At 37.5% G+C, this 25424-nt stretch overlaps 2 protein-coding genes across 2 annotated transcripts; one reads left to right on the top strand and one right to left on the bottom strand.

The window, feature by feature from the left end:
- The first annotated feature begins 407 nt into the window (after positions 1–407).
- Positions 408–13572, top strand: LOC126371085 (mucin-2-like). Its single transcript, XM_050016280.1, has 3 exons — positions 408–523; positions 9142–10320; positions 11730–13572. Exons 1-3 carry the CDS (start codon positions 484–486, stop codon positions 11882–11884), a joined length of 1374 nt encoding a protein of 457 aa, XP_049872237.1. The 5' UTR covers positions 408–483; the 3' UTR covers positions 11885–13572.
- A 51-nt stretch (positions 13573–13623) lies between these two features.
- LOC126371084 (cyclin-dependent kinase 8) lies at positions 13624–24760 on the bottom strand. The gene is made up of 8 exons (XM_050016279.1): positions 24360–24760; positions 23317–23568; positions 22862–23051; positions 22442–22655; positions 16932–17100; positions 16095–16211; positions 15446–15518; positions 13624–14368 (listed from the first exon to the last, which is right to left on the bottom strand). The coding sequence occupies exons 1-8, from the start codon at positions 24606–24608 to the stop codon at positions 14238–14240; spliced, it is 1395 nt and encodes a 464-aa protein (XP_049872236.1). The 5' UTR covers positions 24609–24760; the 3' UTR covers positions 13624–14237.
- Positions 24761–25424: the final 664 nt, after the last annotated feature.

Genomic DNA, 25424 nt, shown 5'->3' with positions numbered 1-25424 from the left:
TAATTTAAATACTGGATGCTGACCTACTGATAGCCATCAAATACCAATGGGTAGTTATAGATAGTTGCGATAATGGCAGCAACAACATAGAGATGGGTAAGCTAGCGGAGTGTCCTGTGGGAGTGTTTAATATCTACTGTTTACTAGACGTCTCTATTTGTTCTAGGTATAACCTAAAGAAGAAAAATGGTCGATTATTAATAAATGTATGTTGTGTCCCACAGCACAGAAAGATGAACAAGCTTTTGACCACAATCTCACCTGATAAGTGACGAGGAATATAGAAAGTTCCTATTCAATTTTACTTTGAAGAATCCAGACTATAGTTAGGTATGGCGAATGATTAACTGTTTTTCGCTTTACCGCCCGCATTAAGTCAGGTGGTTTAGTATGGAAGTAGCAACGTTACGACACGTTTAAAAAAATGAATTCCGCGCACGGCGGCCAGTAGCTATAGCGTCATTCCGCCTCCGTACCACAAGGATGGAGCACGTATCGCGTACCTCTCTCCTCTTTATAACATGTGAGTACACTCTTACATTCTACCACATTCTCGCAGCCTAGAGTGCTTTCCAATAGGTACAAAAACTTTTCGCAACGCAAGTTCGAAAGAGTTTCAAGCGGTAACTTCGAAAATTTGTGTTTTCTTTCGATGGATATTTCGTGGTTACTGTTCTGCTAGGTACTTAAGTGATATGATATAAGCATATTTATAAGTATCTATATAATATTGTTTTGTAAGTAGAGTCGTTTGTTTTTAAACTTTGTTGGGCTTATAAAAAAACAACAATTGTTTGCACAACAACAACTTAAGTTACGTTGTTTTATAGTTGGATATTTTGCGGTAAGACTTAAGTTTAATGCTTTTAGTACTCGATTTATAATAGTGACAAGAATATCTAAGTAAATAAGAGTAAGACTACTTAAGTTGGTTACTTGCTTACAAAGTTTTGTTCTAGTTAATGGTTGACTAATATTTAGTCATTTTTGCGCCTAAACCGTTGGACTGACTTATAGATGAAAGTTGGCAAATAGATAGAAATAACATAACCCAGGGATGTGCACTTTTTAGGAACTTACTTCTATAACAGAAACCGCACGCGGAAGCTAGTTAGAATATTATAATATTACGTATAAGCATAGAATAAGGAATAATACTACGTGTATAAGTATCATTATTATGCAGGTCAGTAATGGTTCAGTGTCCGATACCCGAACTTTATTGGCCTGTTTCTCATTCCTTCATGCTGTGTAATAATAAATTTATTTTTTCTACTAGCTCTTCGCCCGTGACTTTATCCGCACGGACTTTGGTTATCGCGTGCGTCATTTTTTTCATACCCCTTCTCTTCCCCTTAGTCGATGACTTTTGGGATGAAAACTATCCTGTTCATCCCTAGTTCTCAAACTCTCTATTTCATCTAAATCTATTCAGCGACAGACATACAGTTACTTATTTATACCTATATTTTGTTTTCATTAGTGTGTATTCATATTGTTGTAACATCATGATATATTATACATTAACGGTTCCATATATGCGGCAAATCTACAATAAGTCAAGCAAAAAAAAAAGATTCATATTGTGGCTCATGTGAAAAATTACCTACTTAAGTTGTTTTACTGAACAAAGTTACATTCGCTCTACGCTCTCTTTATCTCACACTCTCTTCCTCTATTCTTCCTCTGCATAAGAAAGAAATTTACCTAACAGTTAAACTTCTACCGTTGTTTATAATACCACAGTACTTCTTGGTATCTACAAATACCCAGAAATGGCGTGATTGCTGTTCTACATCGACTGAGCCAAATAGTTAGCATTCTAGCCACGCTCGAGCTTCAAGAAATGACATCAGGCAGTTTCTCTACTTGCGAATCACATTATCACGGTTGAGCGTTGGACTTATATCCAGAGGTTCCGAATTCGAATCCCGGTGGAATCCATATCACAAAAATAACTTTGTGAGCCCTGGTTTCATTAGGTCATTACAGGCTGATCACCCGAGTGCAGAGGTTTTTCTTGCAGCTAATTTTCCTCGGTTGTGAAAAGCTGCAGTATGAGATATTAAGGCTATTTAAGGTGCATATAGGATCATTGTCGAAATCACTTTGTGAGACTGTCCTTTGTTTGGTAAGGACTTTACAGGTTTGAATCACCTGATTGTCTGAAAAAATAAGTTGATTCCGTGCTTCGGAGGGCACGTTAAGCCGTGGGTCCTGGCTATTACCCGTAAAAATACCTCCACCAACCCGCAGTGGAGCAGCGTGGTGCTCCATACCCCCTCCGGATATTTCTGTAAATCGCTAAATATAATGTATATTTGTATAACCCATGTGTACCTATTAACTAAGTAATGAGGTGTGAAAGAGGTTGTATAGGTACTCACTACTGTCACCTAACTGTAGGTGACAATAAATAATAAACTAATAATAAACAATAAATAATTATTTATTCGTAGCCTAATCTACCTACATGGTGTAAATACGGAAAGATCGCCTTGCACCCTATAGTTTCCATATAATATAAGCTCGTGACTATGTATTATGTATTCCCAATTGGGCTAATAAGTACAGTATAATAGGCACGGTGCTAGTGTCGCAGTATCTTTATGGAGTGATTTTATAATATTATTATAATATATTATTATCACTTCAATAAAATTCCTCTCTTCTTCCCGCCAAAACCTTCACCTCCCGATACGACACGACCTGCACCTGGAATGGCGGTTACTCCACCGACAAGAGCGCAGCTCTTAAATAGAGAGAGAGAGAGAATAAAATTATCCAATGGAATAATCTTCACAAAATCTTAATACTAAATACAATGCAATACATGTCAAAAGTTCAAAATTCATGTTAATTAAAATCCGTGGGCCTTCTATCGAGGCGCGAACTCTAGATTCATCGCAAGATGAACTGAGTGACTACCTACCCACTGCCCACGCTTTATCTGAACTTCCAGTGTCGTAGTTGTTTTTGTCTATTGTTTCCCCTATTGCAAAATATAAATAAACAATAAAAACGGAATTAAAGGCTGGGCTTCCACGATTACTTCGAATAAATGACGCGTTCCGTTTGTTTTGGTTCAATGATTCCACTTACCCAACCGGTGTTGTGACGCAACGCGCGTTCCGGTGCAAACTAAAATAAGTGAACACTGTTCCTAATCCCGTGCTTATTGATTCGCAGTATGTAGACTATTTAAAAAAATAATGAGTAGACTTGTGCCAATAACTTGGTTCTATACGGCCTCCGTGGTCTAGTGTTGAAAGTTGAGCTCACGAGCCGATCAAAAATCAATTCGTGGTTCCTAGTTTGGTTGGGACATTGCTGGCTGATCACCCGATCCCGGCTACTATTTAATTGAGTATGTAGTCCTTACTTGCGCCATGATATAGGTCTTTGATGGATCAATAGTAACCCTGACGTTAAGGTTAATTAGGTCGCTCAGTGATCTCACTTGAGAAGAGATTGAGAAGAGAAGATGACTTTGGATCTACTGTTCTCGATACCGCATTCGTTAAAAACATTAGAAAAGGAAGGATAGAGAGGTAGAAGGCAGGGAAAGGCCAAGAAGGGTTAACATGGAACATGAAAAAGAAAGCCTCAAGGAAAACTACAAACCTACCAGTAAAGGTGAAGTTTATAAGTATATCACATTTTAGGAAGCGCCAATCTCGTAAGACTCAGCCCAAACCCGGCAATATTTTCCAGACACAATAAATTAATATCTTTATAGATTTTAAAACGACAATAGTTTTGATCCCACATAATTGTAAACTAAAAAACACGCCGCGAGAGAACTATTCAAACTATACAATTTTAACGGAAATTACACCCACACCCTTATAGTATACTTAATACTTCGAAACAGTTACCTACACTACACGTTTCCAGTATTCCGTTAAAACATCCTTTAATTTTTTCTTGTACACGTCAATCAGAAATTCGCAAATCGAGCATTTCACACTTCAGCTGTCCTTGTGTAACCTTTATACAACATTGCGTGCTCGGTGAAGAAATTAATATTAATATGATAACATCCTGTATCCAACCGGTACAGCATGGCGGGTAGGACCGACTTGCCACGGGAATGTATTTTGGGTTTTAATTAAGTTACCATGTTTAGATCCAAGATCTCTCATCATTTCCGTGATTCTTGTCATCCTAACATCTTTTACATTTTCATGCGCATCGTTGCTTCACGGGAGTGTATTATGGGAAAATCTTCTTGAAAGTAAACACGGTAACTTAAACAAAACCCAAAATACATTCAATTCCCTTGATTCTTCCCATACTAACATTAGAAACGCGAAGGATAGGACCTATGCGCTGAAAATGCTTTATCCGGCCAAGTAGTTAATACCATCTGCGGCAAATCTACACTAAGTCACGTCAAAAAAAAAAAAAGCTGAAAATGCAGACAGATCAACGCACAGGATTAACGCAGGTACCTACTTACTTTTTGACGGATTTTCGGTAATTTCCAGAGACTTATTCGAGATCTTATTCTTAGGCGCGATATAGGTATTCCAGGTTGACGAGCTCGCGGGAGGAAGTTTAGTTTAATACTTACACTGACTGTTAAATAATGGCATGTGAAAATACTTATGTAGAATAATAAATCATCATATCGATCTTATTTCAATGAGCACAACAGACAATGAACAGAGTAAAAAGAAATTTCCAGATAGTTTACAATGTCTTACTTCTATAATTCGATCTGAGACTATTATTATCTTTGTTTATAATCTTTGTTTCAAGTTGAAGGCGCGTGAATGAATACCTAGTAAAAACTATGGGAAACGCGAAGAAACCGGGAAATAATGATATTATGTCTATATTGTTTTCAAACCGTAGCGTAGGTGACATCAATCTCCTATTAATACTGTTACTCTAATTAATTAGAGTAACAGTCTAATTAATCAATTAGTTTACGACCTCCGTGGTCCAGTGGTTGAGCGTTGGGCTCTCGATCCGGAGGTCCCGGGTTCGATTCCCGGTGGGTACATATGTGGGCCTTTGTTTGGGTAGGACATTTCTGGCTGATCACCAGATTGTCCGAAAGTAAGATGATCGGTGCTTCGGAAGGCACGTTCAGCCGTTGGTCCCGGTTACTACTTACTGATGTAAGTAAGCAGTCGTTATGTGAGCCATGTAAGGGGCCTTTGGCGGCTCAATAGTAACCCTGACACCAGGGTTGATGAGGTTGGTACTTTACCTCACAATCCACACGATACAAGAAGACAATTAGTTTTGCACAACTAGAAGAACACAAGAACGTAGATGATGAAGACAAGTATATCCTATTCCTCTGTCGAAATTAAATGATTCTTCTTCTATCGTGTGGGTATCCTTCTGCTAAGGCATCTAACATGACTCATGACGACTACGTGCTTACATCAGGAGGATTAAAAAGGCTACATCGAAGCAATACATCTTAAAAAAAACAATTTTGCAATTTGACATTTCTTTGCATTGCGCGCTTACTTTCATATGCGCAAATGTCAAATTGAAATAGGTATTGCTTTTTTAGATGAATTGCACCGAGGTGCAGCCTTTTTACCCCCCAGTAAGTAAAGGATTTATAGTTTATTTTATTATGACAAAATATAATTTGTATTTAAGTACTTAAAACTGATTGCTTTACCACATTTGTGCTTAAGGTTTATAGAATCTTTATTTCTTATTAAAGACTTACAGTCACTTACATAAGAAACACTTACTTAATAATAATCATGCTTACGATGCTATACAGAAACAAAGTTATAGAATGCTCTAAATAGAAATGTTTTGTATTATGTAATGGGAAAGTTTGGCCTTAAATGATCGATCTGAGTCAATACGTTTTATATCGGACGGTAGTCGGTTATAAAGTTGTGCTCCCTCGTATGTAAACATTCGCTTACCGTAGTTTGTTCGTATCTTTGGCAATACGATATAGCTTGCGTGTCGTGTTATACGCTTACTAATATGTTTTGTTTGCTTACAAATCATCATCATCAGCACATTAACGTCCCCACTGCTGGTGCACGGGCCTTCCCTATGGATGGATAGGGAGATCGGGCCTTAAACTACCACGCGGGCCCAGTGCGGATTGGTGGTTATTAATGACTGCTAATGCAGCCGAGACCAACGGCTTAACGTGCCTTCCGAAGCACGGAGAAACTCGAGATGAAAACTTTTTTTTTGTGGTCACCCATCCTATGACCGGTCTTTGCGAATGTTGCTTAACTTCAACAATCGCAGACCGAGCGCGTTAACCGCTGCGCCACCGACCTCCAAATTGGGCTTACAAATAGAGCGTTCCTATGTAGGGACACTTAAATTTTATAAAGGATGAGAACCCTCAGAGCTCCCCATTTGTCCAGGCAAGTAGGTAATGTCATATCTACAATAAGTAACATCATAAAAATATAATAAAAAATACAAATCGGCACAACATATAAGTTGTATACTAGTCACAGAATTTATTTAGCTAGTGATTATGCTAAGAACAAAAATAAGTGAATTCTTGATGGTTTGCAAAGCAGAAAACACGCAATGTCGGAATTACGAGATGTTGCGATCGTTTATATCACGCTAATGTTTATTAAATTTTACTTACTTGTGTAAAATGTTTCTATTAAACAATGTAAACAGTAAAGGCAACATGATATTAATATAACTAGATAGGATAAGTACATATTTTACATTACATTGTCAAGTTTGACCAATATAAGCGTAAACACTTTACGCAACTGTTACATACGAATACCAAAATGATCGAGAGTTTGTCTTCAGACCGTTGTTACCACTACCCTGTTAGCGATTATGAGCGCGATTTTTTTTTTATTCTTCTATCGTGTGGGTTGTGAGGTGGATTACAAACCCCATCAACCCTGGTGTCAGGGTTACTATTGAGCCGCCAAAGGCCCCTGACATGGCTCATATAACTTCTACTAACTTACAACAGTAAGAAGTAACCGGGACCAATGGCTTAACGTGCCTTGCAAAGCACGGATCACCTTTTTTTCTTTTCTTATTGAAAATGTGTTATTTACCACCTTTACCTATAAAAACGTTAAAAGTAACTAGCTACAATGTATGAGAATGACAAATTTTCCTTCAAATCTGTCTGTCTTGTGTTGTTTTTTGCTTCTAGTAAAGGTACTTTTAAGACTGTTTCTAAAAGCCTATTTATTAAATGGAGCAGTATTTAGGAATACTTTCAGGGCACACGACAACCTCACGTGTTTATTATTCTTCGGCAAAGTATTACGAGTAACAACTGTAACAATTTTGGTCGAATTCTCACTTTGACTTCCAATTTATTTTTTTCTTTGATTTGCCTGTTTTTATTTTTTCATCTAGTGGTCCACTTCCTTAGGAATAGGTATGAAGTATAATAAAAACAATATTAAGAAAGAGATAGCGACAAAATAATGATTTCTGACGGTAGAAAATCTAGAAAAAAGTACAAAATGGGTCATATCACTTAAACCATAAATAATCGCTGAACATACATGGGGGTATTTCTGGTGGCTATTGAGCCCCTCTATCAATTTTTTTACTTTAAACTAGAACCCCTGGACCAACCCGTATACTTAACAGAGCTCTCCCTTATACTCTCGCAATCAAATTCTTTGCCAGGCTAGAAGCATTTAATCACTGAGAAACACCTAGTTAGGTATAGATAGGTCTGCGTTGGTCAGTTGCACCAAGACGGGTTAAAAGGGCCATCTGGCAATTCACTTAGAAAAACAATATTGTCATTTGAGCTTTAATGACATTGCGAACTTATATTTATAAGCGCAAATATCAAATTGCAGTACTGCTTGTTTAGATGAATTGCTTCAATGTGGCCTTTTTAACCCCCGTGTGGACGACTTGCTTTTGACCTGACGGATGACGTTTCGTCATAAGAAGGATAAGATGAAATGTATGGTCATCTCTTTTCTATCCTTTTTTTTTTATTTCTCTTAGAGATCTCATTTTCAAACGAAGCACGTTCTAACATCAACCCTTCGTCATTCAGTCAGTGCTGTCTACTTATTTCAAAGAAATATGTGCCCAAAGCTTTATATTCTGATCACACCTGCCGCCGCAATTTACTAAATGGTAATATAGATGCTAATCTGAAACACAGGCTCAGCCTAGTTCAAGTACTTTTTATACGATAAATACATTTTATTATTATAAGAATACAACAAACGTTCGAAATGTATTTCGTATTTAAGTCGACATCTTTTTGAATCATATGAGTGTAAAGTCTGAGATATTATACCAAACAACGGCAGCACATGTCTGGTTTGGTTTCACATACTTTGGAATTTTGGAACGATTTTGGAATATACATAAAGGTATGAATCTTAATAAATTAAATCTTACCCTTAATTTAATCTTAGCCGTCAACGTAAAGCCATGTATTTATGTTACTATCGTAAAACAGTAATTACATGGTCATATTTACGATTAGTTGAACAAAGAGTGAAAGTATATTCCACTACGGTTAACCAATCTGTTGTGGCCATTGTTACGTGTATACTGTTGTTACATTCTACGTATATAGTATTTCTCATGTTTTGATCAATGGAACGGAGCACAGTAGCTGCAAAGGTATTTGACCTTATGGGCGGAATCGCAAAAACCAGGCCTTGGAAACCTGTTGCGGCAAATAAGAGTAAATCAACTCGATGGAAGCCCAGATGTTGACTGCTTCGATTTATGTGCGTGAAACAGACATCCTGCGTTTGTTTTCTGTGTATTTTACGTATGGATTGTTTCATCTGATAGTTGATCAAGTAGGATATCCTTACTTATGTATCACTACGAGTATTATGTATCATATTAATAATAAGTCATGGGCCTTAGCCACCTGAACTATTACTTCTAGAGATATATCTAGTCGTAATTTATTGTTAAACTATACTTACCTACAAAAGTAAAAGCACTAGTAGCAGTATAGTATAAACTATATACTTACTCGCATTATATTTAATAGGCAGGAACAACTTACTTGCATTACTGTCGTAACAGGTTAAAAAAACGATGATTCAGGGAAACGTTTGCATTTGGTTTCCAGATTTTCGTCCGTTCTTTCTTCAACCTTTTAAGTATATTATTTTTATTAATACCTACACGAATGTATTTCTTTTCCAGTATTACAACTATGCCGAGCCGAACTATCGGGATCTTGGTACTCGGCCAACGTTATAAATGATGGAGACTTCTCACCTAAGCCTATATCGGAAATATTCACTACGCAAACTAGTTTCTCTACGAGAAATCCGATCGTCGTTCTACCGTCCTCCACTGTGTCACCGACGTTAGGTTCTACATCACTATCAACACCAGCCACCTCATTCTCAACATCCATTACACCTGAAGACTATGTTTCGTCAACGCCCTCAACGTTGCCCACTCAGTCGAGTTTTATGCCACCAACACACGAAACCTTTATGCCATCAACACAACAAACCTTTATCCCGTCAACACAAGGAACTTTCATGCCATCAACTTTCCCACAACCTAAGCCAGACTATGACTTGCGACAGCCTTTCCAATTCTCATTAACTCAGGAAAAGCAACCAAATCCGCCAAATTACTTTTTGATATACCAACAGGCACCTCAGACATTACAGAGTCTCCCTCCCTCGGCTCCTCAACAGACCTTTTCAACTTTCGAACCATCGTCGACTTTTAGACCTGAGATATCTACACCCCAAACCACGTTATCAACTTTACAATCCGAAATTTCGTCACTACAAACTACGTTTTCAACAATGCAACCAGAAATATCAACTCTGTCTTCAACGTTATCTACTATGCGACCACCGACAACTCTTCAGTCGACCTTCTCAACTTTCCAACCCAGTTCAGAGTCAACATTCCCGTCAAACTTACCTTCTAGTGTCACACCAACGCGGACCCGATCTATGCCAACGTCGACTATGTCTCCTGATGTGCCAAGGTCAACACGCACGACTTTCCCTTGTGTTACAACAGGTCGACCAACACCTGGTTCAGTTCCTCCGAGGTTCCCCTCATTTAGGATAAGAATGGTTGCACCGAAGGGCTCTATTACTAACATCCACATTAATCCACCGACAACGACTACACGTCCAATAGTCCGCTCAACAACGACTAGAAAGCCTTCCACAACACGGACGCGTAGAACGAAAAGGAACAGGAACAATTTCGATGGATGTGTGAACTCTTGCGGGGGAAAGAAACCTATATGCGCCACTCCACTCGCTGTCACGCCGATAAACCCTGATCAGCTGAAAGGATTCCCGTCTATATGCCACATGGCGTGCCACAACTCCTTCAAGAAAGACCGTGAGTGCATTAATCAATTTGTATTACATATTGTATTGTCATTAAACGGCCTCCGTGGTCCAGTGATTTGAGCGTTAGTCTCACGATCCGGAAGTCCCGGGTTCAAATCCTGGTGGGAACATATCACAAAAATTACTTTGTGATCCCTGATGCGTAGTTCGGTTAGGACATTACAGGCTGATCACCTGATGGTCCGAAAGTACCCGTGCTTCGGAAGGCACGTTAAGCCGTTGGTCCCGGTTACCACTTACAGATGTAAGTTAGTAGTTACATGAGCCATGTCAGAGGCCTTTGGCGGCTCAATCGTAACCCTGACAATAGAGTTGATGGGGTTGGTAATCCACCGCACAACCCACACGATAGAAGAAGATTAAACGAATGACAAATCTCTAGTCTCTTTCGCGCCAGGTGGTATGCTACATCTCTATCCTGCTGTCATGCTACGTTTTATAAGGTTAGACCTAGTTACTAACAATTTATGTTACCGAAAAAATACTGAGTAGCCTGAGTTGGTACAACAAGACATTATAAAGTAATGCAACGAAACTGCATCCAGGCAAAAACTGACCGACCTAACTGATTAATAACTAAACCAGTTATGAGCTAACCAAAACAATCGACGCGGAACCGGTTTTAGACAAGCTGTAAATCTATAGCAAAGTACAGCTTATACGTATTGTTATCTAGAACTTTATAATTGTTATATTTGTATACTTGGAATGGACGCATGTAATCAATCAATGTTATTCAACGTCATTAAGATGGTGAAATTGTTTTATCATGTTTCTTGTTAACAAGAGAAATATGTAGAGCATGGATTAACACTAGCTATAATAATATTTAATTAATTTTACCTATAGTGGTGGAGCGTTGGGCTCACGATCTGGAGGTCCTGGGACATATCACAGAAATCACTTTGTGACCCCTAGTTTGGATAGAATATTACAGACTGATCACCTGATTGTTCGAAAGTCAGATGATCCATGCTTCGGAAGGCACGTTAAGCCGTTGGTCCCGGTTACTATTTACTGATGTAAGGGAGTAATCGTTACACGAGTCGTGTCAAGGGCCTTTGGCGGCTCAATAATAACCCTGACACCAGGGTTGATGAGGTTGGTAATTCACCTCATAACCCACACGATAGAAGAAGATTTTATCTGTCTAAGGGCTAATAAAATCTCTTTTTATATAACTGACGACTGTTGGCGACGTACACAAGGCGTATTGACGTACGTTCGTTGAAGAAATTGTGTCTATGTCACGCAACAGATTATATTCTCTAGAGTACGCAGTGCGGATAAGCGTCAGCGTAGAAAATACTAACGTTCGTACGTAACGTTCGTGCGTACTTACATTCTTTATGTACTTAAATGGCTACATTTCATTAATATATTTTACTCTTTTTACAGAATACGAGATGCTAGTGGAGGGTCGTTGTGGGAGACTCCGAACTCGCATCCGGACGGTAGACTCCGAGAAACTGAAGAAGGGAGAACTAAACAAAGTGCGATACACGCTGGATAACCCCCAAACTGTCGTTGAATTCTCCTCTTTACCGCGCTAATATAAGTAAAGTTATAACCGGTGTTATGAATTCTCGGAGATTGTATGGAGATAGTGCCCAGTATTGATAGGTAGCGAAGGACTAGTTGTTTAAAGTGTCGTACGTAAAATAAGTATCTTCTTGAGAAGTAGGTATTGATATTTAAGAAGGTAGTGATCGATTGCATGCTTGTAAAAGCGGATAAACTTCTTGATACTATAGAATATTATGAATTAATAGTCGTGGTCATACTAGTTTATACGAATCCCATTGGTTACAATTGATAATCTGGTTCTTATGTATTTTTATTCGTAGATAACTTAAAGACTTCACTTTTAATCAATGTACCTACGGTAACATTCATAAGTCAATTCATGTATTCTCAACTCTAATGTAAATTGACACTGACATTGGGGCGCCATATTTGTAATAAAAAAGAATGGTACGTCAATATCGTGTAATCTATTGTCAATTTATCTAATATTATTTTGTCTATATTTCCAAAGTCTTACAAGTGTATAAAGAAAGCTGCCATATACATTTTTTAAGCTAATATTTCATTACTGAGTCAGAATTCCGCCTAAATAACGCTTCTGTCAAACAATTGTTTTAACTACTTTATTTAACTATCTACTGGCCCCGATTCCTGCAGACACCGCCTAATTTTATTTTAAGTTATATCCGTCATTTTCATATCCGTCGAAAAGGAAAGGGACGGATGATTCACAGCTCTTAATTTTTAGGAAGAATGAGTCAATGAATGAATAACCCGGGCGAATCAAAAGGTACGTCGCTGGTATGCAATCCGTTTGACGTGCTGTCTACTTAACTGTGTCGGGTTATTGACGGATGTAAAATTTTTAGACGGTTGGTTTAGAAAAAAAATAACTTACAAATAGTACTAATGCTGCTTCGGATCCGTCATTTGGCGGACTCGGATCGTATAAGAATCGGAGTAGTGTGAAAACGCCCTTATTCTCTTGGCAGTGTTATATAAGATTTACTGTACTAACTTATAATACCTACTTACATGAAAATAGAGATCGCTTATTTCTGTTCTGTGGTAGTGTTAAATTTGTGTGATACCTAAGGTCATTAAAATCTTTTTTTATTGACCCTGTTGGTAAAATGTACTGGAGTAAACGTATAGTATAATATCCGTCCATTAGCTTTAAGAAACATTCGAAAATGTACGATTTTACTTTGAAATTTGTACAGAAATCTTAAAAGGAACTGTATAATTTAAAGGATGTTTTAATTTTTTAAATAAAACGTTGAAATAAAAATTATGATTGTTTATTTCATTATTCTAGTATTTACAGTGAAGTTCATTTTATCTTACATTAACAGGATATCAGTCTATAGCTACATACATATTGATCCCGATTCCTGCAAGCACCTAATTTTATTTTAAGTTATACGGGCCGAAAAGAAAAGGAATGGATGATAGGCAGCTGTCAATTTTAAAATGAATGAGTGAATGAATTACCATCTACTCTTAAAAATAGGCATCTCACTGTTATGCAACCCGTTTGACGTGTGGTATCAACTAAATTATGTCGGGTTATTGGCCAATATACAATAATAATAATAAAACACTTTATTGCACACAAATTCACAAAACATTTAGAGGATAAACTTATTCTAAGGTGGGCAAAAGGCGGCTTTATCGCTAAGAGCGATCTCTTCTAGACAACCTTCGGCAGAGGATATAGAATTTTACATTTTTTTTTGCTTGTACTATTTTGGGAGCCTGTCGATACCCACAGCGATTACCCATCCCTTTCCTTTTCGGCGAATACGAAAATGACAGGTATAACTTAAAATTAGATGGTGGGTGCTGGAATCAGCACCATTGAATAGTTTGAACTTGGCGCTTATATTCTATCGTACAACAGATAATACACAGGCGAGACTTAAATACTTTTTTGATTTAATTGTAAATAAGTATTTGGCCGTCGATAACAAAATAATACCAATTTATAAGAGTATAATAGAAAAAAGATGAATTATTTTCAATATTATACAAACAATTTAATTTTGAATATTAACTAACCAAAGTTAAGATTTGTAATGCAAGTACCGTACTTTTATGTGAAGGTTTTTACTTCTTAAAAGATTTAAAAACCAAATGCCTGAGACGTTCCGAGATTGTCGTTAATTAAATTATATATTTTTTAGATTATTTAGTTTTCCTTTATTATAGATTTATTTTTTTGCTTATGGTAAAAAATATAGGAAGTGAGAACGTGGCTTGAAAGCATGCTTACCTAGCCTGAATCTTCCTAGAGTGAGTTCTCGCAGCATACTTCATACGACAAAATACCTAAGAAGTATAATAACTTAAACTGATGATATTTGACTATAGCATCTCCTAAAATCTTTGTTGGAAGTTGCCTTGTTGTTGCGAGCCGCCACCCTGTTGTTGTCCGCCAAACATCATTTGTTGTTGTTGATGGAACTCCTGTTGGCCGCCGCCAGTCGTGTTGTTGCCTTGGTTTGGGCCTGGAATGATAAAAAAACAATTTCAAAAACATATTGAAATTCGTTTAATTCCAATATTAAAGAACACTTCTTTCAAAACAAAATTATGTTTTAGGAACCTCCCTCAAAACGCGATCGAATAACCCTTTAATGTGCAATTTAGGGTGAGATCGGCAGTATTAGGCACATTTAACAAAAAGTTAGGCGTTTGATTATATTTTGACCATACATTTTTTTTGGTCATTATACAAACATTGGCCCCGATTCCTACAGACACGTCCTAATTTTATTTTAAGTTATACCTGCTATTTTCTTATCCGCCGAAAACGAAAGGAACGGATTATTAACAACAGTTAATTTTAAAATGAATGAATAACCCGGGCGAATAAAATAGACATATCGCTCATAAGCAACCCGTGTGACGTGTGTTGTCAACTTAATTCTGTCGGGTTATTGACCAATATAAAATTTTATCTTATTTAGCCTTTTCGATCCCACTGCTGGGCAAAGGCATCCCCTTGATTTTTCCACTCCTCTCGACTAATTTTAGGAGGGTTTTTAAAATTTCTGCCTAAAATTGACGTGTATTCCATAAATTGTTACCTGTCCCTTTCTTTTTCAGCGGATAAGAAAGTGACAGGTATAACTTAAAATAAAATTAGATGGTGTGTACTGGAATCAGCACCATTGACACGTTTTGACAATCCGTAAAAAGTATATCTAGGTTTTCCTTATGTCAACTGAAATCTTTACTTGTTTAGAGAAGAAAGCACGCTTAGTAGTATCCTACATTCCTACAACTTACTGTAGAATGTGTTCAATAATACAAACATAAATATAATATATATATATATTTTAAATACATTAATAATAATATAAATTCGTGTTTGGATCATAAATGAGTATCACGTGCTTAGCGGTGAATGAAAACGCCGTGAGGAAACCTATATTGGGTTGGTTTTCTGTTCGCGGGTTGGAAAGTCAGACCGGCAGTTGCTTCTGTAAAAAACCTTCTGTCAATCTGCATGTTAGGTAAGTGGACCCCGTGAAAATTGAGATAACGCTAGGGAGATGATGAAGAATAATCATATGTCTTACCTTGCATTCTCATCCTCTTGGCGTTGTTAGCCGCATGGTCATGGTTATTTTGCTGTACTTGATTTTGTTGCGTCTGAAAATATACAAAAAATGAGTAGAGTAATAACCAACCAACTTACTAAATCATTTCAGTTATACTGGGAGTAATAAAGACACATATAGTAAGACTAACTCATTCGTTAGCCAAGTCAATAGTGACATCGTAACGAATACTGAGGGAGATGATTCAGACCATGATTCGGCGATGATATCAAGGAGAATTCTCCTTGGAATAAGAAGGAGAATTTTCATAAATTTTCCGATAGGAAATTTCCTATCGGAAAATTTATGAAAATATTAGTGATTTTTAAAATTATTTTCAGCTCCATATTTTTGCGACGGAAAATTCCACTTGATATCAACTCAGAATCAACTCTCAAACTTTTCGTTACGATGTCACCAACACCCTGTATAATATTTATTACCTTCAAATATTTACTACTTTCTGTAAATCAGGGCATGAATGGGCAGGGCTCTTTTCAACGCGTGATAGTGATGTTGAGGTCTCTCTAAATGTTCAACCCATCAATCAACATCTCCAGTTCCAGTAGACGTATGAGGCCTTATGAATGAGTGAATTAGTAGAAGTAAATATTCGTGCGATACATACATTCGGTTGCTGTTGTTGTTGGTTCTGCCTAGCCTTAGAGTCGCTCTTGTCATCTTGATCGTCGTCTGTGAGGAACTCTCGCTTCGGGTAAGGTATGGGACAACCGGCGAACACATCCTGAAATTATACAACAAAAATATAGTATACTATGTTACCGCTTGCGACTTGGTCCGCAAGGAATTCAGTTACCACTGCTACTTAAGGCATTTTCATTCGCTCTTTGCGTAAAACTGTACGGGTTTTTTGTTTAGAAGCGCGTCTTATCTTTAAGGCTTGATTTGTTTTTGATATTGAACAAATAAAATAAAAGTACACTAAAGTCCCGGGAAGGCACTCTAACTCTGCCTGAGAGTTTTGATCTATTGTGCCAATGTTCATTGAAAACATTCTAGAAATTTATTTTATTTTTCGTAAGAAGATCCAAAGACAAACTTAATATCCATGCGGACATAATATGAAAACAGCGCTAACTTACATACACCAAACATAACATAACATAAACAGCCTATATAGGTCCCACTGCTGGGCACAGGCCTCCCCTCAATCTACCGGAGGGGGGTGACATACATCAAAATAATTATTTATTTTAAATCTGGCCTTACAGCATGCTGCACACTGGACACACATTGTTTTTTTACAATTATATATTGCATATTGCGTAGCTAATTAGGTAGTTATAATATCGCGTCTCACACGATATGCGAGTTTCATGTTACGGCTGCAGGAGACTATTTAAATAAATAAATAAAAAGAAGTTTATTCAACCACAAATTTATAAAGGGGTTTGAACTTAGTTGGCGTAGTCTCACTAGTGCCATCTGAGGGAATTTCTCTTACCTGTGTAGGCAGAGGATCTTCAGTGAAGTAGGGATCCTGCATAGCCTGTTCCGATGTGATTCTCCTATTAGGATCCATTAGTAATAATCGTTGTAATAAACTAAATGCCTTACTGTCAGGCTTGATCTTGTGTCTGTCCATGTACTTGCTCAGTGAACAGTTTTGATAGCTGAAATATAAGTTTCCAATTAGTGGTGAAGGAAACTGAAACTATTGTCATAGAAAAGAATCGATCGACCCATATATCGACTGATACATCACCATGCTAATGAATTTCACAACACTAGCTTAATTTGACAGAATTAATTCTTACCGCGCAGCTCAGTGGCGCAGCGGTAAACGCGCTCGGTGTGCGATTGTCGAAGTTAAGCAACTTTCGCAAAGGCCGGTTATAGGATGGGTGACCACAAAAAAAAATATCTCGAGCTCCTCCGTGCTTCGGAAGGTACGTTAAGCTGTTGGTCCCAGCTGCATTAGCATTCGTTAATAACCATCAATCCGCACTGGGCCCGCGTGATGGTTTAAGCAGCCTTTACCCGTGGTCCCGGTGGGTTGACCCATTGCCGGGTCCACGGGTAATTTTCATTACCCGTGGTTCCATGACATTAGTGATTGATCCCTGGACTTCTGACTGTATCGATAGAAAATTAAACATGAACATACGATACGTACAAAACATACCATGAACTTATTTAAGATTAAATACAATTCCATCTAACAGCATAATTAAAAAAAAATTTCACGAACATAATGCGTCTCCTAAACGTTTTAAAAAATATATCAAAAATTAAAAAGTATAGTCCGGTTAGAACCAGAACAAAATTATCAATTGAAAATGATCAGTTCATAACCGATACACTTATGGAATTGATTACTGGTGAAATATCAGTTGGATACGCTTTGGAAATGTTGAGATAGTCATTATTTTTTTTTATTTATTTAACATCATTGGGTCTAGTATGAGTATATTTTTGTTCTTAAGGATGGAATTATTTTATTTCAATGAGTAAATTTTGTTTGTAGCTGATGGTTTTCATTTTCTATCGATAGTCAGAAGTCCAGGGATCAATCACTAATGCCATGGAACCACGGGTAATGAAAATTACCCACGGACCCGGTAATGGGTCGACCCACCGGGACCACGGGTAAAGGCTGATTTAACGCCCGATCTCCCTATCCATCCATAAGGAAGGCCCGTGCCCCAGCAGTGGGGACGTTAATGGGCTGATGATGAATTCTTACCTCGCATTGAGACTTGTAAAATGCTATCTTTATTGAAATATAATCACTAATTGTACTCAATTGGTTGTTATGTCTAATACTATATACATGTTATGTTTAATACTGTATATATCGAGGGTTGAAAGGCAAATGGGTTTAAGCGACATTTTGTGAACTTTACAGGAGAGCCATTTAAAGTTTTATTTTTTCGAAAAAAATTCATATAAAAAAATCTACTGAATCAAAAGTGTTCAAAATGCTAAGAATTATTTTAAATTAAACGTTGCACAATTCTGTATTTATTTGGTTCGAAAAACACATCAGTTATAGATTTTAGAAGTCGCTTAATACAAAATGCCTCAATTGAACTAAATTATAGTTGAAGGAAAAACGGTTGATATCCACTAGAGCCAAATATTGGCTAAAAGCAAAATGCTTTAAGAGACCTCTCACTTATTAGTTTGACTAAAGCTAAATGAGTTAAACGACTTCTTAAAATAAGAAGACTAGAGGCAAATCAGCTTAACCTCCATAAAAGGTTATAAGACAGGGAAGGAAAATATCTGAAGTGACCATTCGCTACTAATTTCAATTGTATGAAATCCAAATATTAGTAAGATCGGAAATAAAGTCGGTCCTTAAGCCGTTTTTCCTGGGAGAGATTTTAGTCGGGCAAGGCATTTACAGATATTTGTACCTTACAATATTAGGAAAAATCACGGCGGATATAATGAGTAAATCGATTTCATTAAGAAACAGGATCTAGAATATAACCATAAAGATTGTTACACATGCTTAATTCGACTTTTTAAGTATATGGTAAACCGCGTATGATGGCGGATGACAGATGACTGTCACCAACTGAATGCGGGCAATAAAAGAAACAAATAGCTTTGAAAAAGTCTTAATATGCTTATACTCTGTGCTGAGTTTAATCTCACTATCACAACCTGTTTCCGATTTACTGAAAAATTTAAGACACGTGGCTGGATGCAAGTTCCAAGCACTGGCTCCTACTAGATGGTACGCGGTACTAGGACAGACTGCAGTGAAGTACTGATTGCTCTTATATTAAGAGGCGGCCAGGGGTGGATAGATCAGCGACTTGTTTGATCAAAATTTCTGTTAATTTTGCGCCTAAGACCTCCACTTCAAGCTGGCCATAAGATACCGTCGAAGTTGACAAACAATAACAGAACTCGATCATGCTTTTAAAGCCGAGATACGTCGGACATCGCAGCAGACACGTCGATGAGATAATATAGATGATAATAATAATAAATAGATGGTGTTCCTTTGCCGAGCATTTTTATAGCTGTGCTCTCCTCTACCGAAGTTATTGGTTGGTAAACCAGACTGCAAAACTAAGATTGGTGCGATGGTTCTAACGTGAAAATCAGCTCGTGGAGAACTACAGGCGGGCTTTTCTGTCACCATATGTCTCAAAAACAAATGCCAGGTGGAATAATCTTGTGAAATTCAGCTCTATGCTGATTCCTATCAATCCAGTTTCGGTAGATTTTCGACAGCTTCAAGACTGTTTTCGGCCACAAACTTTGAAGAGAGTTTCAATCTACAACAAGGAAAAGACCCAACGCCTCACTGATCAGAAAGACTTATTAGCAGCGCTTTGGATACATTTTAACGATGTCTTAAATCCCAATAGTAATACCAGTGACTTGTTTGTTACAACATATCGGTCGAGTTTGTTACAACAAGGTCGGGGGTTTCGCTTAAGATCTAGCGGCCCCCGACCTTTGAAGAACTTCTTACCGCGCTAAGAAGGATGAGGAATACCAACACATCAAAAACACCATCTGAACTGTATAATATGCCTACACATTAATAACTGGTTATACAAACTCATCCTGAAGATATGGGAGTCAGCTGCTGGAATGATTTTAGCCTTCTTCCTCTTTGCGAGTCGATTGCGATCGATATTAAATTTTAGCCTTAACGTTATTCTATCCCGTGATGCAGAAAAGGTACTTCCGGAAACCCAATGATGATTTTGTCCGGACAGAGATATGGGGGTACGGTATTGTTATTAAACAGATTCAGGCCAAAAGGCTTGAACAACATCGGCCTTTGTTATGTGCTGCGTGAGGCTTCACGCGGCTTGTGGATTGCTCTAAAGAAAACAGATTGTCCTGAAAAGTTATGACTTATCCTGATACGACAATATCATGACGACATGATGACGACAGTTTGATTTAGAAGTAACTTTTCAGAGCTATTCGTCGTTACCTACGGCGCGAAACAAGGCTATGTCATAACACATGGAGCCATGGTTCCTAGTCTATTTTCTTTATACCTATATCTCTTGTGTGTCACGCATAAGTGGGATACTCTGTGGAATTGTTATTTATAGCTTAATTGAAATTAAGGCTAAAATGAATAAGATCATTTTTGATCTCTCACGTCTCACATCTATGCGTCAGTTAACCAAACTTGCCGAGGAATGGCCGATTCAATTAAGTCACACACCAGAATATTTATAGTTTTGTGTAAAACCCTTTTAAAATAACCATCCAGAGGATGCTCCGGGGATGTAGCTTTAAAGGGCGCTGAGCTGGAGGAAGTTTCATAATTAAAATATTTAGGTTCTCAAATATGAAATGACTCCAAAGTCATCGGAGTTGCCAGCCCGGATAACAGGTGCGGTGGCAGCCTTTGGAAAACTTAAAATATTAGTGTACAAAGTCTCAGCGGCGTACTTGATACGTAACACTTTAAATGTCTAAGGTCCATCCTTCGCATAAAGCGGCAAGATGGTTTTCAATAACAGAAGTATTACGTCGTTCTGGCATATTCGGAATAGAAGCTCTCATCATAAAACATCACCTACGATGGTGCGGTCACGTCCTGCGAATGGATGACAGAAAGGTTTTCTATTTCGAGGTGTCTAGAAGGAAATGTGAACAAGGTGGACAATACATGCGGTACAAAGACGTACTCAAGCGCAACCATGTGGCTTTCAACATGCCAAGTGATAGTTGGGATGAGTGTGTCTGAACCTGGAATAGCGCGTGATATAGTCCTCGAAAATCTTAGTCCAAGACGCCAAATACGGAAAACTCAACGGAAACCTTCCTACAATTACACGGTAAACTCGGCTGGCCAGCTTGATTGTATGCCATGTGACCAGATCTTCAATTCGAAGTTCGGTTCCGCTAGCCACGTCAAAGTCTACCACAACAACGACTTGGGATAGACACAAATAGAAGTCACCATCAACGGATACGGCTTGGGTGACATGATGACACGCACACTCCCGGTCTTCCCAATCGTAATTTTTAGCTGTGTGAACCGCCCAACCAGGACCTGCCCATACTTACTTTGATATGTTGAAGTGATGCGGGCACAAGGTTTCATACAAAATTGCGATGACTGAAATGTTAACATTATTTCTTTTTTGTTTTGGAAAAACGTTTTAAGTCCTTTCAAAAGAAAATGATAGTTGTTTTATACGACAAAAAATTTTAAAAAATGTAGCATAAATAGCTGAAGTCAAATTCTATGAATATTTTCGGTAAAGGCGAAACAGTTCAAGTGCCAATTTTACTTTTAAACTGTCGAAGGCAAAACGGTTGAAGCGACAATATTTATAAAATCTGGATTAAAGCAAAAAGATTTAAGCGCCAAATCTATTTTCGTTTCGTCTAAGGACAAATGATTTAACCGACTTATCTATAACAAAACACTGTCAGGGAAAACGCTTTAACAGACTTCGAATCATGAAAATGAAAAGACATAACAGCTTATGTGACCGACTCATATCCCGGAATACGACTGATATGCCACCCGCCCAGAATTTTGTGCATTTTTTGTCGGTTAAAACACGGGTTTTTAAAAATGTACCCAAAGTGCTAATTGGTTGAAGCGCCAAAAAGTAGCTTCGATTGATCTGAAACCAAGATCAGTCGACGCGGAAAAAATCGCTGATTCCGAATATATATATAAGTCAATTTCGCCCAAAATGTCGCTTAAACCCTTTTGCCTTTCAACCCTCGATATGTAGATGGTGCTCTAATTGTTGGTCCTAACATATCCACTTTATTACATATTATTTTGTGTATATCTAATACTATACATATTAGTCAGTAATTTACTACTATAAACATAACATAAGCTCGCGTCTTTATGCCAATGGGGTAGTCAAAGATACATCCATCGTAAGATGAAGTAAATACCCTTACATCACCAAACTTTCTATTAGACCAACGTGATAGGCGGTGACGTGATCCGAATCGCGTATCGAAAGACTTATAATAAGTATGTAATCTTACTTCGATCTCTTAAAGTCCTTAACTAAAGTAGCATGTTCTGGCATTTTCCTAATATCTTCCCAGTCTTTTTCCTGTGGGAAACCCATGACATTGAATATCCGGTCCAACTGATCATGATGGTAAGGATTGCTGGTTTTTATGTCCTCCTGTCGGCAGTGGAATATTGGTTCAGAAGTCAACAGTTCGGCGAAAATGCAGCCTATCGCCCAGATATCTGGAAATTATATTTTTTACAAGGAGTGCACCATTTAGGACAGTATAATATAAACGGAAAATAATATTGCAGTATGGTTGACACAAGACCACAAAGAGTTGCTTATGTGATCAGAGGAAAAGTTTCAAAGGGGAGCTTGCCAATCTTTTTATAAAAATGTACCTAGATGTATGTAAAAGTAGTCGTAATTCCCTTAATAAACTTACCAATAGCCTTTGTGTAATGTCTAGCACCAAGAAGCAGTTCCGGAGCTCGATACCAAAATGTCACCACTACTGGGTCCAGATCAGCAAGAGGCTTCAACGGTGCATTGAACAACCTGGCAAAACCCATATCTGCTATCTTGACCCTGCCCCTCTCTGGACCTTCTCCCATTACTAGGATATTAGCTGGTTTCTGAAAAAGTACATAATTTAATTTTACTGCATACAACCTCCGCGGCACAGCAACCGCACCGCACGCTGCGTGACTTATATCGAGGGCTTTGACCAATAGCAGTATGACGTCTATCTATGTAGATAGTATTTGCTGCGTCAATTGGTGGAAGCCCTCGGTATAATTCGCGCCGCGAGCAGTGCAGTTGCCGTGCAGTTCTTGCAGAAATAAATATCAATCAGTACTTAATGCACTCATAAGAGTACAACAATAATGTTTTACTTACCAAATCTCTGTGCAACACCCAATTTGAATGCAAATAGTGGATGCCATCTAATATCTGATACAAAAGACTCTTTACCATCCCTTTGGGTACCATTACAGATTTCTTGTTTGCCTTAGCAGCTCGATGGAACTTGATAATGTGCCAAAGATCATGTTCAGCATAATCAAACAATAACCAAACTTTGCGATCAGTGTGTGAGAGAAATACTCGAATAAGATTTATAACGTTAGGATGTTTTAGTTCTCGTAACAACTGAAAACAAAAATAAATCGCTTAAAAAATGAGTATCTTAATTGTAACAAGATTTTATGATAAATTGCTCTATAATTATTGGTCAGCAAAAATTTAGCTTCGATCGCCATCGACTCGCAAAGAAGAAGAAGAAGACCAATATCATGTACCCATTTTACTGTGACATGGTTTCAAAGTGTATACATATTAGTACTTGTGACCGTACATTGTAGAAATATCATAAATTTTCATTTCAAAATAATAATCTAGATTTGTAGCTCAAATAATAATACTATCTTTATTGCACAAACACACTACAGAATTATGTTAAAATAAATAAATAAAATAATAATAATAAAATAATTGATGTGCAATTTCACAATACAATTAAAAACAGCAGTAATTAAACAGGGCCAAGAAAAGAAGAAAGATATAATTACATATGTACTTATATGAGAAAAAAAAGCCATCTATTTTAATAGCTCTTGTGTACCATTCACAGTCTAAAGATATGCTAACTTTATGCTAAAATCTGTTTTGTGTTTAGGACAGTACAATTTTTAATGGAGCAAAACTTTGCAGCTCCATTATATGTGTGTGCTCTCATAGTTGCCAAACCTTTTTATGAGAGAAGAGTTTTTAGAGTGGGCATTGGAATACTATAAGCTCTTTTTATTATATCATACTCCTAAGGGTTGATCACAAAACAAGCGTCTTGTGAGATACTTATAAAGAACACAGTCAGTGTTATTACAAAACGGAGACTAAAAAATAAAATTTGTAACAAGGTATATTTAAATTGTGATACTTACAGCGATCTCTCTACAAGCTGACATGGATAAGCCTGTACCTTCAATTTGTTTTAGTGCGTAATCTTTAGTATCAGACCCGTCTTTCCTCCTAGCTTTGTATACATGACCATACGTTCCTCTCCCTACTTTGCAGCCTTCGTAGTCAAACAGATCTTCCACTTTAGATCTCTCATTTTGGGTCTTCACTTTGAAGTCGTAGTCCATCATGACCGGTGCCATTGTGGTTTTATTTTGGAAATTGTCCCCCATTGTGAATTTCAAATTACTAATGGTCCTAGTTGTTTAAAATAACTTTTCTGTAAAAATTAAAGATACATTATCAGAAATATTACTTTGCAATCCCGAAAACTTGTCGAAACACAAATTAACACGGCATTTACAATTTGCAACCATCAATCAACTTATTTATTTGACATTTGCAATATGACACTTATTTATTTTTTAGTAAGATTTTTATGGCTTTGACCTAGCGTGCAGCCTTCTAAAGGTGAACACACACCCAGACGAGCGCGCCATAGAAGCCGCAACACACGCGCCCGCCGCAGTTATCACATTTTATATATTGTCACGCGCCTATTCGCGCCGCTTTTTTAACCTTCTAATTTCAAGTATAGTAAACATAATAATGCATCTTTTATGTTTATTTTGGGTAGGTATATTATGATGACCCTTTTATAACACCCAGGCACAATTACATCTTCCACCCATTATTATTCTGATCAAAATGAAGAGAAGCAATATTAGGTAGCAACATAATTCTAATAATGTGATCCAAATATCAGGCAACAATTATTTTATATATGCTTCTGCCATTATTTTAAACACTAAATACCTCTACCATTGTATTTTTGAATAATTATTATGTACCTGGCGTAATGAGAAAATAGGTAATTAATACATTAAATTTCTACAGCACCCTCTGTATTATTTTTGGGGAATGTAACCTGGAAAGTTCCTTAAAGGATCAAGTTCCATAGCAGTACACTACGTGGGTTCGTTCTATACAGAAAATATTAAAGAGATGTACAGAAGCGGATACGATTCCGACAGCACTGTGCGTGCGGC

This window comes from Pectinophora gossypiella, chromosome 12, assembly GCF_024362695.1.
Source record: "Pectinophora gossypiella chromosome 12, ilPecGoss1.1, whole genome shotgun sequence".
NCBI lineage: Eukaryota > Metazoa > Arthropoda > Insecta > Lepidoptera > Gelechiidae > Pectinophora > Pectinophora gossypiella.
Note: the sequence above shows the minus strand (reverse complement) of the source record. Positions and strands in the feature narration are given on the sequence as shown.

Coding starts and splice junctions, on each gene's coding strand:
- LOC126371085 (XM_050016280.1), top strand. CDS start 484: ATGGAGCACGTATCGCGTACCTCTCTCCTCTTTATAACAT. Junction 524..9,141: donor CTCTCTCCTCTTTATAACAT/GTGAGTACACTC, acceptor TTTCTTTTCCAG/TATTACAACTATGCCGAGCC. Junction 10,321..11,729: donor CAACTCCTTCAAGAAAGACC/GTGAGTGCATTA, acceptor CTCTTTTTACAG/AATACGAGATGCTAGTGGAG.
- LOC126371084 (XM_050016279.1), bottom strand. CDS start 24,608: ATGGGGGACAATTTCCAAAATAAAACCACAATGGCACCGGTCATGATG. Junction 23,569..24,359: donor CAGCTTGTAGAGAGATCGCT/GTAAGTATCACA, acceptor TTTTGTTTTCAG/TTGTTACGAGAACTAAAACA. Junction 17,101..22,441: donor AAGGACTTTAAGAGATCGAA/GTAAGATTACAT, acceptor CTTATATTTCAG/CTATCAAAACTGTTCACTGA.